Raw genomic sequence first — 18,604 nt, forward strand, 5'->3', positions numbered from 1 at the left:
TTTTGAAGAAGTAACAACAAATATCTTTGACGAATGAAATCCAGAAACAGGTGGTAACTTAAAACCCTGTTAGACCAGTTTGCTTCTATATTTACGATTACTGATATGTGTTTATAGATTACCTAACAAACAAGCTTTGCCATGATTGACAAGTTATTAAAGATAATTTACTTTCAAAGTCAAATTATAGATTTGTTTCCATTATCTTTAAATAATTAGCCGAAAAATTGACATATATTGTATATATAACAATGTGTTATATTTCTAACGACGGATGTTAACATTATAGCAAAACCAAATTAGTGTTTTCACAAATGTAAACTACTGTAAATTCAGAAATTATTGCGAGGTTTTTATTAATGCCAATAAAGCCACTAAGCGACTATCGCAATAATAAGAACTCGCATTCTGATGTCTGTTACATATACATGTTTGCAGGTTTTCATGATATCGCAATAATTAAACTCCCATGTTTGTCCATTCTTGAAAAATCGCAATAATAAATGCACGCAATAATTTCTGAATTTTCAGTATTACATACCTCCTCCAGCTTTCTCACATAATCTCTAAACCAATCCTCTCTACGTGAGCTGCTGTCAACGGCCTTGTATCGAGGATCAGAATCAATTTTACGTTTTGTTTCACTCCATCTAGAGTTCCTATCAAGACCAGAGGTCTCTTTCAACAAGGCGATAAAGTCAGCCTTTAACTACAAGAAATGAAAATACAAAGATGAAAAAAAGAGTTGAAATAAAGTTTGAAGCATGTGAGATTGAAGGATGGAATGGCAAACTGTTATCTTTACTAATTCTGATACAGTAAGTTATATACATGTTATATATTCTATAGTAAACTCTCTTGCTGAAATTAAAGTTTGATTAGTTATTACAAATACAACATTTATACTGGAATAAAAACATATTTATTCTAAAGTTTTCTTAGAATTACTTATGTTATTTTTTAACAAAATTTATTGATTCTCTTAAACTTGATATTCAAATATATCTATATCTATGTAGCATGAAAATCTAGTTTCAATGAACAATATGATTTCATTTTTTTATTCAATAAACTAACTTATCATTTTTATTATTCTGAACAATGGAAAAACATACATAGCATTTAATTAAATATATCTAACTTTTTTCAATCAATCTCTATTCAAAATCATCTTGCTATCAGAAATAAACTTTATTTTTGTTTTTAAAGTCTTTTTAAATTTGATCCAGGCATAGCCTAAAAAAATGACCCAGTTGCTAGATCTCACTTTAGAAGTCAGAAGTCAGTACCCTTTTCTGGATCACAAATTCAACTCTCATTTTTTCACTTGCATTTATTTTTCCATTTTTTTCTTAAAAAAATCCAATTTTTAGATAGAACATGATACCTTGAACTCACTTAACCTGTAACAGTTATTTCTTAACCAAAATATTTCCAAATGGTTTAATTTTTTTTTAATCAGGCTGATTTAGAAATAGTTTTTATGGTATAAACATGCCCATGGCTGCCACTATGGTTTTTATCTGAGAACATAAAAAGAGTAAGTCAACATTTACTGTGCAATATTATTTTCCAAGTCAAATCATTTTTATGGTAAATTGATATTCAGAAATTTTAATGCCAATATTCCATGAAATACAAACTTGTATGTTTTTCCATGGTTACTGATTACAACATTAGGTGAATTCTTATAATTCTGTACACGAAAATACATAATTACACTTACATATTGAATATACATGATATAAAGAATTACATTAACTTTAAACCATTCTTCAATTATGTTGAAAATTTTTAAATACATACAATAAATGAACTGTTCCCTTAAAATCCATTTAAATAGCATTAAAAAATACAATATAGCCAATCTTTCTTCCATCATACAAAAATATTTGCCATTCCAAATTTTTATCCTGTTTTTTCATCAATTCTTTCTTATGATACATACTTAGCAAAATTGTACTAAATAAATTCCATTTTTAAATGGAATTTATTTGTGATTTTTTTTATATTCAATTACAAGGTTCAAAATTACTAATTAAAATTACACAATTAAGGAATCCACACGTTAAAAATGATGGTAGTTATCTGAATTGTTTGACATTACTATAAATGACCAGTTGGATGAGTATCTCAGAGTCTACCAAATCATACTCTTTACATGCTTTCCCCCAATGTTAACCAATAAAATGAAGAGAGTTTTTTTTACTCCCATCAAGTCTTTTTCCCCCAAAGTAATCATGTGGCCAATATTATGGTATAGATTCCTTAACAAACTTAATAGCCAAGGCCTAATTTGAATTAATTTTTCCACATTTTTAATTAGGATTTTCAAACAAGTAACCGCGAAATAAAGTCACAGAGTAAAGAATGGAATTCTCAGTGAAAGTATAGGGGAAACCTTTCCCACAATAAGTACATATCATAATCAAAGAACAGTCATCTACAATGAAATCTTACAACAAACTGCCTTCAACTTATTACAATAAAACCTGCCTAAACAATCAACATTGAAGATTTTATTCAAATTGGACAGGCAACAGGTAAAATTACAAAAGAATATTCATTGTATATCCTGATACAAGAGTTCTGTTTATGCAGGTTTTACTGTTTAATTGAGAATCACCTAATATTTTCTAACAATTTTATTTTGCTATTTTTTTTTTTTAGTGTTTTCACTAGGCTTTCTAGACGAGTGAAAAAAAATCTCAAGACATTATCATAAACTCAACAGCAATTCAATTATATCTTTCCAGAATCAATATAGAATATTAAAGTGCATGCCATCAAAATTTAAGGCCTGTATCATTTTATGAAAATAGTTGATTGATAAAAAATTTAACTACTAGGGATAATTATTAAACTTTTAGATCTTGTCATCCATTACATACTTTTCGAATACTCTTTAACATATGGATATGAGAACAAAAATATATGTCCATGAGACATGATGCCAGCTCACACTATCATATCTTCCTGTTCAGTGAAACCAAGGTAAAAAATCATCATTTGGAAAATAATCTAAATAATTCACATCATAATGAACATGCATACGAAGTTTACAGATGATAAGACCACAACTTCATACCAGACCTAACAACAAAATGCTGTCCTATTATCAAATTGACACATGACTTCCAGATCAATGCACATCTTCCCACACTATTATTTATCTAGAATACAATGGGATGAGGGATAGCATCAAGACATGTAAATAAAATGCCTTTTTCATCTATCAGTGAGAGTTCCATTACACTCAAAAACAACCAAAAATTACTTCAAAGTTTTTCATAACCCCAATCATTAATAACCATCTCTATATGATGTCAATAAATTTTACGTCAAGAAGTTTACAATCCCAGCTGCACTATGTTTCACCAAGAGAAAACAAGACTGCTGTATCTCTCTTAAGCCTGTTCAAAGTGCAGCTGTGATTGAGGCAGTCTGTTGAAAGGTTTCAAAGTCCAATTTCACATTAAAAAACAGGCAAATAAACTATAGTTAACAAATACCGCATGTCGGCCTTAATATGATAGACTGTGGCTCCTGGTTAACATTCAGCCTCATGTGCTCTCGTTCTGAAGCTAGACGCTTAAAGGGACAAATCACAAAACATTATACTGAAATTTAACTCATTCAACAAAATATTATACTGAAATTTAACTCATTCAAATTCAAATTCTCCTATAAATTTCTCAAATTAAAACTTTTATTTACCAATTATCATTTAAAATCAAATTTCTCTAATTAATTACCATTAACTGAATTATGTACAATCTTTAACAACTATTACTTTGGCACTTTATCAAATCAGAAAACAGAATAACTTAAAACTGTGGATAAATAAAAGAACTTGTCGATCTTCTGTGAAAACTTGATTAACTACAACGGTTATCTTTATCTTCAAAACCTTGAACTCATCAAATTCTATATTAACTCTTACAATTGCAATTATGTAAAGTGACCAAGACACAAAATTACTTGGTTGCATGAATCAATGCTCTTAAAAAAAGGCAACCACAAAATTATGATCTCATGTTAAAAGTGTAAAATACAATGACAAAGCTGAAATAAAATGCTTTTATTAACCTGAAAGCAAAATTACATTTTAATGAGTTACATATGAAATGTGTCTCTGCATTTTTATACATGTCACACTACATGTATTTCCATTTCATGTATTTCTATAAGACATTCAAAACAGACACATTTCATACTTAATCATGACAACCATTCAACAGTTAAAGTAATTCAATCAAGATATATTTCGTTTTTTTTTACATGTCATTTGTGCAGTAACGGATGTTTTTCTGTTTGCTACTCATGTTTTTCATGTTAACATGCAAAGATATCATATACCCAGGGCTTCATAATTTTTATTTTAAAAAAGCAGTCAGAATTTTAAAAGGACAAATGAATTTTTTGAATCTTGGTATTCTGATTTTGTTGTTTGGCAAATGTACTATGGATTCAGTTATTATCATAGCTAACAATTTTAATGAATCAAGGAATAAATAGTAATTTCATGGATACTTGATTTCATGGTTTTGCCAAAGTTTGCGTAAAAGCCTATAAAAAAAAAAGTTATGAAACTCTGGGTATTAAACATGTTTGTCTGTAAATCCCTGAAACATAAATCATGAAGTGATGATGGAATCCAAGAGACAACAAGTACAAGCATCAATTGTTATGAACGTTTAATCATCCTTGATCTCAATTTGGATGTAGCTATGTATTAAACTTGTAGTACAAGTAATCTAACGGCTCCAAGCAGTCAAATATTTTCCTTAATCATGTGACTGAACTTCTGAATTATCACAAGGAGCAATGTTTTCTTCAAAAAAGAATTGTTTAACCCCAAGATAACAAAAGTAACTACCAAAAACTATCCGAGACATGACCAAAATTTCAGAATAATAAAATACATGTTGCTAAGTTTTATTGGTAGAGGAAATAAAAGAACCACGAATAAAGGATTGAGAATTGTGTGAATTTACTATAACATACCATATGAATATTATTTCTGTAAGAATTGAGTTAATTTACTAGTATAACATACCATATGAATATTATTTCTGTAAGAATTGAGTGAATTTACTAGTATAACATACCATATGTATATTATTTCTGTAAGAATTGAGTGAATTTACTAGTATAACATACCATATGTATATCATTTCTGTAAGAATTGAGTGAATTTACTAGTATAACATACCATATGTATATTATTTCTGTAATTATCAGTACTTAACTCGAATAAATGCTATGCTTACTTGTACCAAAGAAGAATAGAATTTTTTCTTAAAAAAAGACCAAAGCAATAATTCAAAACAAAGGCAAAATTTTCCAGTAATTTTGTAAACACAGTTTTCATGTGGCAACCATGATTTATTAGAGGAAGATGTAGTGCCCATGACTTGAAGGTTTAAGAAAGTAACAATACTGAAATCTCAGTGAACAGTTGAAAAGACCGAGATGATTTTCACCTTGTGTCTCCTGTCTTCAACATCAACAAAAATTAGGCCTCAAGTCTCAAGAAAAACTTAATATAATCTTATAACAATTGAATATTTTTTATTAAATTAAATCAACTAATATAAATCACATTTTTTTCTTTAAAATGTACCAATCCTACATTGTATATATCTATTCATTATTGTAATTCCATTAGTGTTGCTGAAAGATATCAGATAGCAATTTATAACTGTACAAACCAAAGTTAAAATACATGGAAACATACATCTGTTTTTAAAATCTTATAAAACATTAACTACATCTTTACATATCTATTTAATGCCATTGATTATATGAAAACAAGAAAACTGAACCAGAAAAATTTGATTAAGTGAAGTTAACCAAACCTTACCTGTAATTTGGCTTAAAACTGTTATGACTATGCACTAACAATCACTTCTTATATCACAGCTTGTAAACTTTTATCAGAGACAATTACAAGGAGACTTGAGGCCTAAAAATTAAGCACACAATAACTTACGTCTTTTTCTGTAACCTACCTTTTCTTTTTGTAGTGATTTTTCCTCTTTTTCTTTTCGCCTTAGATCTGAGCAGAAGTCACTGAAGAGGGCTTCACGCTCTCTCATCTTTTCAATGCCTTTGAATCTTTCATCTTTAGCATATTTTGCAGCAAACTCACTGAAGGATGATCTAATGTAAAAGAAAATGATATCTTTATCAAATTGTATATATCTTGTTTTTTATGGATAATTTTTCTCCAATGTATATACCTATTTAAAATTAAAAATTAAAAGTGTAGTTCAAGAAATTATTTGTTTGAGTGTTTGAGTTGTTATTGCGCAAATTTGCAAATGGTCTTCATATTTGGTCTTATTTCTCACAGAAATTTTACCTTTAATTTTAGATTTACTCTTATGGTGTATTTTAAAGTTAAGATAATACAAAAATTGAAACAAGTAGTTAAGGTTCCTTCTTGTAATATAAATGCAGTTACATTATCATAAAAATCCACATGTCTTTAGATGAAACAAGATTTTGATCCAATTTCAAATGTTTTGTTTTCAACACACATTTAAAGAGTGAACGTGAGTAGCAATTAGGTAATATACCACACTGTTGGTCTATGTGAACATGTTTTCGACACACATATAAAGATTGAATGCGAGTAACAATTAGATAATATACCACACTGTTTTGTCTATGTGAACATCCCTTCTCATGTAAATATTAATTTGCTACTTTTATATGCACATCACAAAATATATAACAATACTTACTTTCCGTGCAATTTAGCATCTTCAAGTAAATTGCGGAAAAAATCCTTCTTTTCTCTGAGTTTGCGATGTTTCTCTCTTCTTTCCTCTTCCGCCCTTTCTTTAACATACTGCTCAAATACCTGTTTCCTTTCCTTTGATGTCAGTAATAAATACCTCTGGTCAAACACAATCTTGTGAAGTTCCTTCTCCCATGTGGAAAATGCAGACACCTAAACAAATAAGCAAATATTTTCTTAAAATACTTAATTTGGGAAGTTAATATTTTTGTTTGTTTTCATAGCTTTAAGATCTGAACATTTACGTTGGTTTTTTGGAATCTTTTTTTTTATTAAACAGCTACATCATTTCACAAATGTTTATTACAGCTTGTCAAATTTATGGAAAATATTTATGAATAATAAAGTGAAATAAATCTGGTACAGATTGATACAAAAGCAGTAAACTTACAATTTGTCTAGTGTATTGAACTGTTTTTAGTTAAAACATTTTCCTGTGGCATTTCAATATAAAGTTTTAGTCAATTCAACATAAATATCAGTTATGACAATTTTCTTTTTATAGACAGACAAAGATCAAACTCTTTTTTTATTTTCTAATGTCAGACAAAACTTTTGGATAAAATACATACGTCTTTTTCTGATAACATATCTCTAAACTGTTTCATCCTGATTTCTAGAGGTACAACAGCCCTCTGTCTGGCTGCCTGCACCTCTGCCTCTATAGCTGCCTCCTTCCCAGCGTCGATTGTCTTTGGTCCATTGTCCTCTTCCTTCTTGATTTCATCTTTGTCCAATCTAAAATATATATGTTTATTAGTTTTATAGCTTCTTATTTCCTAATGAGGGCTGCTTAAAAAAAGGGAAGGCATATCAAAATATAAACCTCTAGATAGTGTTAAAGACTTTTTCACTAAGAGAAAATATAAGAGAAATTCTAAATCTCTATAGATGACCCCATATTTCAAAGTGCCTTCCCTGAAAAAATGTTATTGCATTGTGAAAGTTAACAGCATTTAATGCAAATAAAACTGTTAACACAGAATATGTTTCACCTGCTATGTGGTAAAAAAAACATATTTGATAAACTGCTATATTACGGCTTGCAAAAAAAGCTTGAAACCATTTTTAGGAGTGGAAATTTGAGAATGAAAGTCCGTATAACTGTTATTTTCACAAACCCATAATTTTGTCAAAAATCAGCAGAGCAGAACCAAACGTAAACTTGATCTTAACTCATCAAAGTAGACTCACATATTACAAATCAACCCAATGTGAGGGCGTTTAGAAAAACTGTCTGTATAACTGTTATTTTCACAAAATTTCAAAATCCAAAGCTCATAATTTCTGCAATAATCAGTGGAGCAGAAATAAATGTAAACTTGATCTGTGACCCAGCATATTACAGCCCTTATTTCTGCAAAAATCAGTAGAGCAGAGCCAAACGTAAACTTGGTCTGTGACTCATCACAGACTCATAGTAGGATAAGGGTAAAACTATATGGCCCTGACCACTTAGTGTCGTGGCCATAATAATTAAATTCCAAATAAAAATGGTCCATTGAAAGTACTTAAAAAAGCTACCCCTTAAAAAATACTTAACATTTGAACAACGTAAATATTCCCAAGTCTGGGAAACATGACTAAAGGGGCAGGCCTCAAATTCTTCTTTCAACTGAAATGAGGATATTCTAATGCACACAAGCATATACAAATATCAATGGTCTAATGAAAGTACTTCTTTAAAAACACACCTAATTATCAACTTGACATTTGAACTATGTAAAAATTACAAACTCACTAACTCAAGTTTCCCCCCTGAAACCAAAATTCATGGTAATGCAACACCATGCCATTTACCAATGGTATATTCTATTACTACTTCATACACATACCTTATAAAAAAATCAGTGTTTTTTCCAAACTAGTCTTTTAGTAGTCTTTAAATTTTCAATCAGATAAAATTAGAATTTATATATTGACTGTTGGTGTTATACAGTACTTTCAGCACTCTTTGCTTATCATGGGGGCCAGTATGTATTTGGAGAAAGCCAGAGTAGCTAAAGATAACACTAAACTTTGGCAAAAAATAAACTGGCAATCCTAGTCAATTATGATTGAAGTTGAAAATAATTAGTTGAAACCTAAACTGGTTGACATTGTGACTGCAATTGTAAATAAAGATTTTCGACTCCACACCCAGCGAAAGCTAATTCACTATAAAACATTGTAATATTAAGTTTACTTCTGTTTCTTTGTCTGTGGTTCATCATCCTCTTCTTTCTTCTCTACAGCATCTGAAATAAAACAACAGCTTAGTGACAAAATTATCAAGAGAAAAGAAATTATACTTTAGTTTGATTACTTTTTAAGCGTATATTTATCTTCATGGAATTTCTGGGTATATGGGCAAAATATAAAAATTAGTTGGTTCTAACTATTTTAACTTTAGAAAAAGAAAAAAGTTAGGAATCCTTAAATTCAATATAATTCATTTGTTAACCAGTTTATCTATTATCGTAATAACTTTACAATAGGAATCTTTCATAAAAAACATGCAGATATGTATTTACTCTTTCCATCAGGTTGACTTTGAACCATCTTGTCGACATCAGCTCTTCCGGCCAACTCCTCAGGTCTTTCCCAAAGAGATGTACGTGAGCTTGGATTGTAGAAAAATACCCTGGTATCGCCAGTCCAAACCACACACCTATGACACAAATGGAAAAAAATCTATATGTACATTTCATGCATTACAATTCCCCCCAAGAAGCCCATTTGGCAAAAAATATTTGTTGCACTTTCTTTAACTGGCCCTGAGAACAGTTGTTAACATCATGCTAAGTAAATTATAAGCTGCCCAAAGTAAGCCATCTGGTGCAAAAAAACATTGATTTCGAACATTTTCGTATTAGTTCTTGTCCTGCAAGACCCAATGATGCTGAAAGGTGTAGTTTGCATGCTGAAGTCTGCATAGCCATTGGGCTTCAGCTAACACATGAACCATAAAAAGTGTTGACCTCTGAGGAAAACTTATCTAGTCATGGCAGTCTACAATAAACTGCTTCGCCGAGCGCAGCTGGATACGACCGCAGAGGTCCAACCCTGAACAGTTGGGGCAAAAATGGACACAATATTCAAGCTTGATACAGGTCTGAATTTGGATTGTAATTAAATATTTGACACATTATAGGTTTCTGACACAGAATAAATGTAGTATAAGAACTTGAAATTGGTTATATGATTTGAATTTATATTCAATTGAAGATTTCTTGCTTTTGAGCAATACACTGTGCTGTTGTGCAATACTTAGTAAATCTGTTTTCAGACTATATACAAAGAATTAGCAAAATAAATTGTGACGCCAACTTCTTAAATCTTGAGGAAATTTTTTTTTTTTTACCCCCACCCCCCTTTTTCCAAAAAAATAACATTTGAAGAAATTTTCTTTTTGTAAAATGTGGTACAATCTAAGAGACATCAATACACTTGGACACAAGTGATTATCTGAAAACTAGAAAAATGCTTGTTTTAGACCCTTTTTGGCCCCTAGTTCCTGAACGGTTTGGGTAATTATCCCCAAAATAAATCGAAACCTTCTACTTGTGGTATTGAACCTTGTGGTACAATTTCAGAGCAATCAAAATAATTATACACAACTTATTGTCCTGAAACTAGAAAAATGCTTGTTTTGGGCCCCTTTTTGGCCCCCTTATTCCTAAACGCTTTGGACCATCACCCCCAAAAACAATCCAAACCTTCCTTTTGTGGTATTGAACCTTTTGGTTAAATTTCATAGAGATCCTTACACTTAAACTAAAGTTAATGTCCCAAAACCAAATGTCTTCGGAAGACGAGGACATGATAGCAATATACAACCCCAAAATTTTTTTGCGGTCGTATAAAAAAGTCCAACTAAAATTTTTTGCAATTTTCATCTGTACCAGAACTGCAACAAGTTGTTACGACTAGTCAATTCCAACTGGGACTATTATACTAACGGGACTGGAAACTGATCGATCTGTTGAGATTTCATTGCCCCGATAGCGGATTATTGATATTTTTGTTTTGATTATAATAATAATAATAATAAATTCTTTATTTAAAGAGGGTAAACTCAGTTAGTTACAATAAACTAATCTTCCCTGAGGCCCTCACATACAAATTACAATACAATCAAAAAACAGATATTTACACATAGTTAATTTACAGTCAATTAGTTCAATGTAATATTACTAACATGATAAGATATAAGGCTGTTCAAGATGTACATGTAGTCAAAAAATCAAATACAAATATAAATAAAAGAATATACAAATACATTGTAGAAAACATAATCTTATCAGGACTGTGTTAAGTACTTCTTGATACTTTGTTTAAAAGTATAAGTGTTTTGAGCTTTACGCATTTTGTTTGGTAGTCCATTCCATAACACTGATCCAGAATAAACAAAAGATTTCTTAAATAGCTCAGCTTTTGGCTTAGGAACTATCAGATTACCTTGAGTGACGCCTCTCAGGGAGTAAGGATTATTATCTGATTTCAGTTTAAACTTTTGAACTAGGTACATTGGTGCTTCCATACGCATACATTTATATAGAAGTAAATATTTGTGGTATTTTATTCTATTGTCAACTGTCATCCACCCAAGTTCTTTAAATAAGGGGGCTGAGGGGGATAAAGGAACTGCATCTAGAATTAATCTTGCTGCCCTTTTTTGGAGTTTTAAAATTCTTGCTATCCCTTCATTTTTACATTCACCCCAAATAATACAGCAGTAGTCAATCAGGGGCAGAAGATACCCATTGTAATATGTTTTCCTTGCATTTATATCTAAAAATTTCTTTATTTTAGAAAGGAGGTATATTCTGGATGATATATTAGCACAAACTTGGTCAATTTGATTTCTCCAGTTAAGTGTGCTGTCAATTTTAACACCTAATAATTTTTCACATGAAGAATTTTGTAATACTTTTGAATCTATTATTAAGTTTGGTTGATAAGTCTGAATTGATAGTTTCTGCTTTGTTCCAGTAACCAAACATTTTGTTTTATTTGCATTAATGAACATGTTATTCATTTTGCACCACTCTTCAACCCTGTATAAATCTTCTTGAACATCATCATGTATATTTTCTATGTTTTTCCCTGATTTATGAAGAGTGGTGTCATCAGCATATAGGTCTGTTTCACAATTTTCAATGCATAAGGGAAGGTCGTTTATAAATAGCACAAACAATAGAGGACCAAGTATAGAACCTTGGGGGACACCAAATTTTACATGTTGTTGTTCAGAGTAAACATTACAAATGTTTACCTGCTGTTTTCTGTTATTCAGGTATGACTTGAAAAAACTAACAGTAGCCTCACTAAATCCATAAATTTCAAGCTTTAAACAAAGAATGTCATGATCTACCAAATCAAAAGCTTTTTTAAAATCTAATAAAATTGCTAGGTTTAAATTACCATCATTCATTTCTTGCAACCATTTGTCAATGATATTAATAAGTGCAGTTTGACAAGAAACCAGATTGTGTAGGGTGTAAAAGTTTAAGTTTAGATAAGTATTTGTACATGTTATTAGAAACATGCCTTTCTATTAATTTTGATAAAGTTGGAAGAACAGATATAGGTCTGTAATTTGTTGCTAAAAGCTTGTCACCATCCTTGAAAACTGGTGTTACCTTAGCATTCTTCAGTAAAGAAGGATATATACCAGTATCTATCATTCTGTTAAATATGTATGTGAGAGGTGATGCAATAACAGGGGCGCTTAATCTTAGGATTTTTGGTCCTATATTATCCATACCAGATGCTTTGTTTATATCAAGTTTTGTTAACTCATTAAATAGCTCATTCATGATCACTGGTGGTATAGAAAATTTATCATGTTTATGTAATTTATTTTTAACAAATTTACCAAGATTACTGAAATCTGCTTTGTTTACAGGTGTATAACTTCCTTGTTCTCTTAATTTTTCAGCACAGGAAGTGAAAAAGTTATTTAAAGTTTCTGCTATTGATTTTTTACTTTTAGTTGTATTGTTATCTTCAGTGGCTAATTCATATGGTGTATTTTTAACTTTTGGGTTCAGACTGTGAAGACATTTCCATAAAGTTTTAGGGTCATTGGAGTCTTTTACCATATTTTTATAATAATTCTTTTTTGAGCTATCGTGTCACGTAGTAAATTAGCATTCGGTACACAAAATTAAACAATAGATTTCGGCAAACAAGTCAGCATATATATAATACTGTGAAAATTGGTGGATTTGAAATAAAAAAATAATTATTAAATTAATTAGTTTAAATGCAAAAAATATATATTGTTTACGAAAAATTATTAATAAGTAGTCAATATATTAGTGTTGAAAATAAACCAGATATAGTCGAAATGCCGGCGCTTTACTTGACCGCTAAGAAAACAACGTGTCAAAGGTTAACAGATCATAATTAATCCTGATAAAAACAATAAGTGTGCAATAAAAACAATGTTTACAATTTCAGTTCATAAATAATTCATATAACAAAAGTTACCCGGGTCTCATAAAGATATAGTCACATTGTTTTGAACTTTTGTGAACTTCGTGTTTACACCAAAATTTCAATATGGCTGTGAAAGGGCCTACTTTTGTAGTTCTAATTATGGAACCTAGTGTACATATTTTCACGAAGTCATTTGCTAATGCCACCAGAAGACCATTACTAAGCAAAATTAACCCTGATTATAATAAAAATATTGTACACATAAAAAGGAGTAGGTAATTTTATAGGAACAGTATAATTTATTTGAGCCGTGCATGTGGGTTCCGGTTGTAATGAGAAAGAGATTTATATTGTACTTTTTATTTTAAAAAGTGACAATAAAAATAGACAAATCCAAACTATAACCTATAAATATGATTTTACAACAAACCGAACTTGCGTGTCTCTTTTTAATCAACAGTTATAAGAAATTTTATGAATCATATACTTTTTTCCACATCGTCCCCACGCTATTTTCATCCTGAAAATTTTAATATTTATGTGTCATTTTTTACACTTAAGACGGGATTTGGTGATTAATAACAACTGTCAAAGATCGAGATATCTTTTATCATTATAGTAATCATGTTTATATTAAGGATTATCATTTCGAATAACTATAAAATAAAAAAAACAGAACCGAAATTATAAGATCAAGGCACGCTGTCACTGTCAAAACAATATGGCGTATCGTTAAAGAGCGCAGGTAAAGTCTCGTTCTAACGACCGTGATGTTGATATCATTATACTGATTGGTGTAACGGTTTCCAGTCCCGTTAGTATAATAGTCCCAGGTTCCAAAGAATATTTAAATTATCAATATTTTAAGTAGTTATATTCTTGCAAAACAATAAATTGCCTAAGGTTGAGGGAAAATGCCAGAATTTTGAAAATAATATCAGAGCTAACCTCTGAAAGTATCTCTCTAGCCTCCTAAACAAGAAAAAAAAAAAAACGACCACCATGAAACAGCCAATAGTGCTATTAAAGAGTGGCATTAAACACCAATAATCAATCAATCAATCTTTAAAGTATTGAAAGACATTGAAATCAAAAACCAATTTTTTGGGCAGAGACCTAAGATTACAGCTCTTATAGTAAGAGTTTAGCAAATTCTTGTTTGATCAGCCAATCTCTATTTCTTGCCATCAATCAACCTGAATATGCATAATATATTTGCCACTGGATAATGAGAAAACAATAATCAATCTTGTAGCCAAGGTCAAGGAAAAGTTGATTATTAATTCACATAGGTCCTTTAATTGACAGAGAAATTTTTCATAACTTTCAAAGCACTGTCATATTGTAAGAAAATAATTTACCAAGGTGTTCCAGGTACAGGTGTACTTGAGACCGGTCTGGCTTTCTCTGCAGCTTTTTCTTCTTCTGATTTCTCTTTGGATTTATCTTCTATTTCCACCTGTAAAATTGAAAAACCAGCAATTAGAAAATAAAATTCATCTTCAATAACTTGTTACTTTCTCTAGGAAACTGTAAAACAGTTCCAAATCTTTGTTCTGAATGTGAATATTAAATAAATTAGTGATCTCCATCTGGGTAGCTTTGTATGTAAAGTCCTCAGGTTTTTTGTACTTAAATACATACATGACATACATATAAAGGCACTTATGCTCACATTTTGTGTTCAAGTGCCTTAAATTTCAATAAAGCTTTCAAAAAACCTTTGGTTCCAAATGGCACTAGGTACCCAAGTTCCTTCTTTTTTTCAATGATAACATCTTTATTTTAAATATTTTTAGAAAGGGGTGATCTAAAAGCAAACATTTAGTGGGCTCTGCTCTTAATTTTTCTAGTTTTTTGTTAATTTATTGAATGTACACAAAAAGGAGCCATATTATTTGTACTACATACATCTTTTGTGACCTCTTCCTCAGTAGTCTCCATGGGTGTTTCTTCTGCATGTCCATTCATTCTGGGACTTTCCTCTTTCACAGGCTGAACTAGAGTTGGTGGTGGTTGTTGAGTAGCTTGTATCTGTGCTATCTTTGCTACAAATATAAGATACTTTATAAAGACATCATCAATGACAATGTTAGCCTTTTGACTACAATTGCATGCTTTAAAAATCAGCAAGCTTGGCATTTTGATCATAATTTTCTTGAAAGCAGAAATGTGTTACTCCACAATATGCCATAGTAGAATGTGTGCAATTTCTACAGGATGGTTTATGCTCCTTCTTTTTGGGGGCAACTGTCGTACTGGTCTTGTGGTAGCATGCTTGCTTGAGTGAGCGAGTCTGTGTATTCAATCCCAAGAAAGTCAAATCAGACTTTAAATTTGGCTTTTCAATTTTCAATTTAAGCATTGAAATCATTTAAGAATACGAGCCAAATATAGCCACAAAATAGTCAAAATATTGTGTTCTGTAATAAAACATGTCTACCTTGTGATCTAGCAAGTTAATCAATCTGACTCAGCTTGCCACTCTAGTTTATGACAGGGTATATTTATACCACATATACATGTTAGTATTTGGAATATGCAAATTATTATTTGTAGCTATATGTTCGGCAACCATCAATCAATCCTTTTCTCGGAGATAAAATAATGGCAGCTAACTGGTGGTCAAACAACAGCCAAAATATTTTAAATTACTCATATTTAACATGCACTTCTTTGATATTAACCTTCCAGGTCAACAAGGGTTTTTTAATGATTAGTCAAGAACGCTTCCTTTACTATTGGATCTAATTCAAATTCAAGTCGCTTTCTGATTTGTCTTTTAATATGATATAGCAATTGCAACATCAAAATTTTAATAAAATCTTTTTAAACATGTATTTTTTATATTAACCTTCCCAGTCAACAAGAGTTTGAGGTTTATCCCAGGTTGATTCCATCGTCCTTGAGTTGTAGAAGTATGATCTGCCTTCAGCATTTTTATGTTCAGACCATTCTACTACTTCTGCAGGCTTTGGAGGAAGCTGAAATTATAAACACTTCATAATTAATCGCCAAATCAAAATAATGTTAACATGAAAAATATCTGTGCACAACCTTTCTATCCTTAATTGAAAGTAAATGATACTTAAGGCTATTGAACAAAACAGTATGGAGGTAAGAAGGGCCCTTTTTCTCATATCCACAATACTTAAGATAAAATATTAGTATTTATATAAAAATAAAGAGATGTGGTATGATTGCCAATGAGACAATTATCCGCCAAAGTTCAAATAAAGTGGATGTAAGCAATTATAGGCAGCTGTACAGCCTTCAACAATGAAGAAAACCCATACCGTATAGTCGGCTATAAAAGGCCCAGAAATGAAAAATATGAAACAATTCCATTGAGAAAACTAACAGCCTAATTTATAACAAAACAATTCACGAAAAACAAATATGACAGACATGAACCAAAGTAAACCACTGAATTACAGGCTCCTAGCTTAGGACAGGCACATAAAGAATGTGGCGGGGTTAAACAGGGTTTAAGCTAGGATTTTGAGGGCTTTAGTCACTTTTGCGCAGGATGAAAATCAACCTTATTTTGGGTATCAGCAAGGGATCTAGGATGTATATTACTATCTATACATCTTTGTCAGACTTTGAAGGACTTATTGATATAGGCAAACTAGGCAGTTATTGCATAATTTGACTGATGTGGCACTTTAATACGAAGATTAAGATATAAGATCTAGAAATCTAGTTCACAGATTCACTTCAGTTAGTTTCAGGGTATATCCTAATCAGCAAAAGTTGGGAACCATTTTTTTTAAACCAAAAATCACAGCATAAATGAACTTGTAAGGACTATTTCACTGCATTATTCATACTCATTATCCTTAAAAATGTTTTAAAGCGATATTTAGAATTAATTCTATAAAGTGGGAACCAAGTATTTGTACAAATCCTTATTGGAACAATTCTAATGACTTTAAATTGTAAATTTATCATGAATAGATCACGTTTACTTTCGATTTCCAAATGAAATGAAAACGGGAAGTGCAAAGTGGATATAATAAATTCAGAATGAATCCGGATTCATCTACGGATTGGTTCGTGTTTAAAAAAGGCAGGAAATAATCATTTTTTAAATTAAATTTGCTAAATAAGAACTATATTTGTCTCTCTCGTTTAGTTTGATACTTAATTATTTCGTATTTTACGTTTTAGTGTCTTTAAATTCATAAGAATACTTTCGCGCATGCGCAGTTCATCGTAAAGGAAGCACCTGTTTGACTCGTGAAAACATTTCTGAATGTTATGAATAAAGTTCTATCTTTTTAATAGAAATTGTCGAAAGTTTTAAATTAAAAGTTATATCAAATATGACGAAAATACGTTCATTTGACGAAACTACAACAAGCGAACTGCAAATTGTGATCGTTTGAGAAATATAAAAATTAAAATGTGAACTGCCCGAGGGAAGACTCAAATGACGAAACTACGACAAACGAACTGCAAATTGTGCTCGTTTGATAAATATTGAAATTGAAATGCCGACTGACTAATTTTACTGGGGAAAATAATTATGATGATAAATTATGAGGTTGATAAATAATTAACGGATTAGTGACCCATCAGATGGCGATAAGCGGATTATCTGTAATCACAACTTATAACACCTGTTGTAAATGTTAATTAGCTGAGGGTCATAAACTTGTCAGAAACAATAAGACAGGTAGAATTATAGTATTTTCATGCGAAAATATTTTTACTCTTTCCAAATTTAAAGGACGAAATTGATTTGGAATACTTTCGTCATTTTGAAAACCGTTTCGTAAATGACGAAAATGACGAGCGCTAGCAAAATCACTGGGGTTAAACATATTTGTGACCTTTCCAAAATTATTTCAAGCTTCTACACCCATTAGATTATTTATTTCAGGTGCCTCCTACCACGCCTACCCATACTTAAAGCTTTATTTGGAACAGCCCTTTGGTACAATCAAAATCTAGGTTCCAAATAGTTACAGTACTGTCTTTGAATGCTGACATGGCTAATTTACTGTGTACTTCAATTCTTCTGATTTTTTGTGAATTATTCTTTACATTACATATTATACAAATAAAAATTCTTCGATATTTTCACGGTTGCAGTCATGCAATTGTAAATTGAGGGCACAAATGCTAACTAATTCTGAATTTTGATAAGTATCTTTATAACATATGACTTTAATACATTTTCTTCTGTCAAAATGGTGTATTAAAATTGATGTGGAAGTTGAATACCTGAACTGTAGAAGGTTTCTGTAATGATGTAGCATCAGTAGGAGACTGTCCACCCATTTGATTGGCATTAGGCAAGACAGCTGCTGGAATGGCTGGTACTGCTTGCTGCATTGGAATACCTTAAATCAAATGATATCA

General features: G+C 30.9%; 1 protein-coding gene and 1 long non-coding RNA gene across 3 annotated transcripts in view; both read right to left on the reverse strand.

Annotated features, from left to right (window-relative positions):
• Positions 1 to 18,604, reverse strand: part of LOC127733329 (uncharacterized) — a 166,241-nt gene that overhangs the window by 8,283 nt on the left and 139,354 nt on the right. The gene's annotated exons all lie outside the window — the stretch shown is intronic.
• LOC127733289 (transcription elongation regulator 1-like) overlaps positions 1 to 18,604 on the reverse strand; it is a 41,213-nt gene that overhangs the window by 5,843 nt on the left and 16,766 nt on the right. For both annotated transcript variants that reach the window (XM_052242644.1, XM_052242643.1), the window contains exons 6-15: positions 18,467 to 18,585; positions 16,089 to 16,218; positions 15,146 to 15,282; positions 14,596 to 14,693; positions 9,322 to 9,458; positions 8,994 to 9,045; positions 7,381 to 7,546; positions 6,753 to 6,961; positions 6,015 to 6,165; positions 542 to 709 (exon numbers count right to left, since the gene is read on the reverse strand). In XM_052242644.1, coding sequence (XP_052098604.1) covers positions 542 to 709; positions 6,015 to 6,165; positions 6,753 to 6,961; positions 7,381 to 7,546; positions 8,994 to 9,045; positions 9,322 to 9,458; positions 14,596 to 14,693; positions 15,146 to 15,282; positions 16,089 to 16,218; positions 18,467 to 18,585 — 1,367 coding nt within the window. The remainder of the gene's footprint in view (positions 1 to 541; positions 710 to 6,014; positions 6,166 to 6,752; positions 6,962 to 7,380; positions 7,547 to 8,993; positions 9,046 to 9,321; positions 9,459 to 14,595; positions 14,694 to 15,145; positions 15,283 to 16,088; positions 16,219 to 18,466; positions 18,586 to 18,604) is intronic.

The sequence above is a fragment of the Mytilus californianus genome, unplaced genomic scaffold (assembly GCF_021869535.1).
Source record: "Mytilus californianus isolate M0D057914Y unplaced genomic scaffold, xbMytCali1.0.p SCAF_3, whole genome shotgun sequence".
Classification (NCBI taxonomy): domain Eukaryota; kingdom Metazoa; phylum Mollusca; class Bivalvia; order Mytilida; family Mytilidae; genus Mytilus; species Mytilus californianus.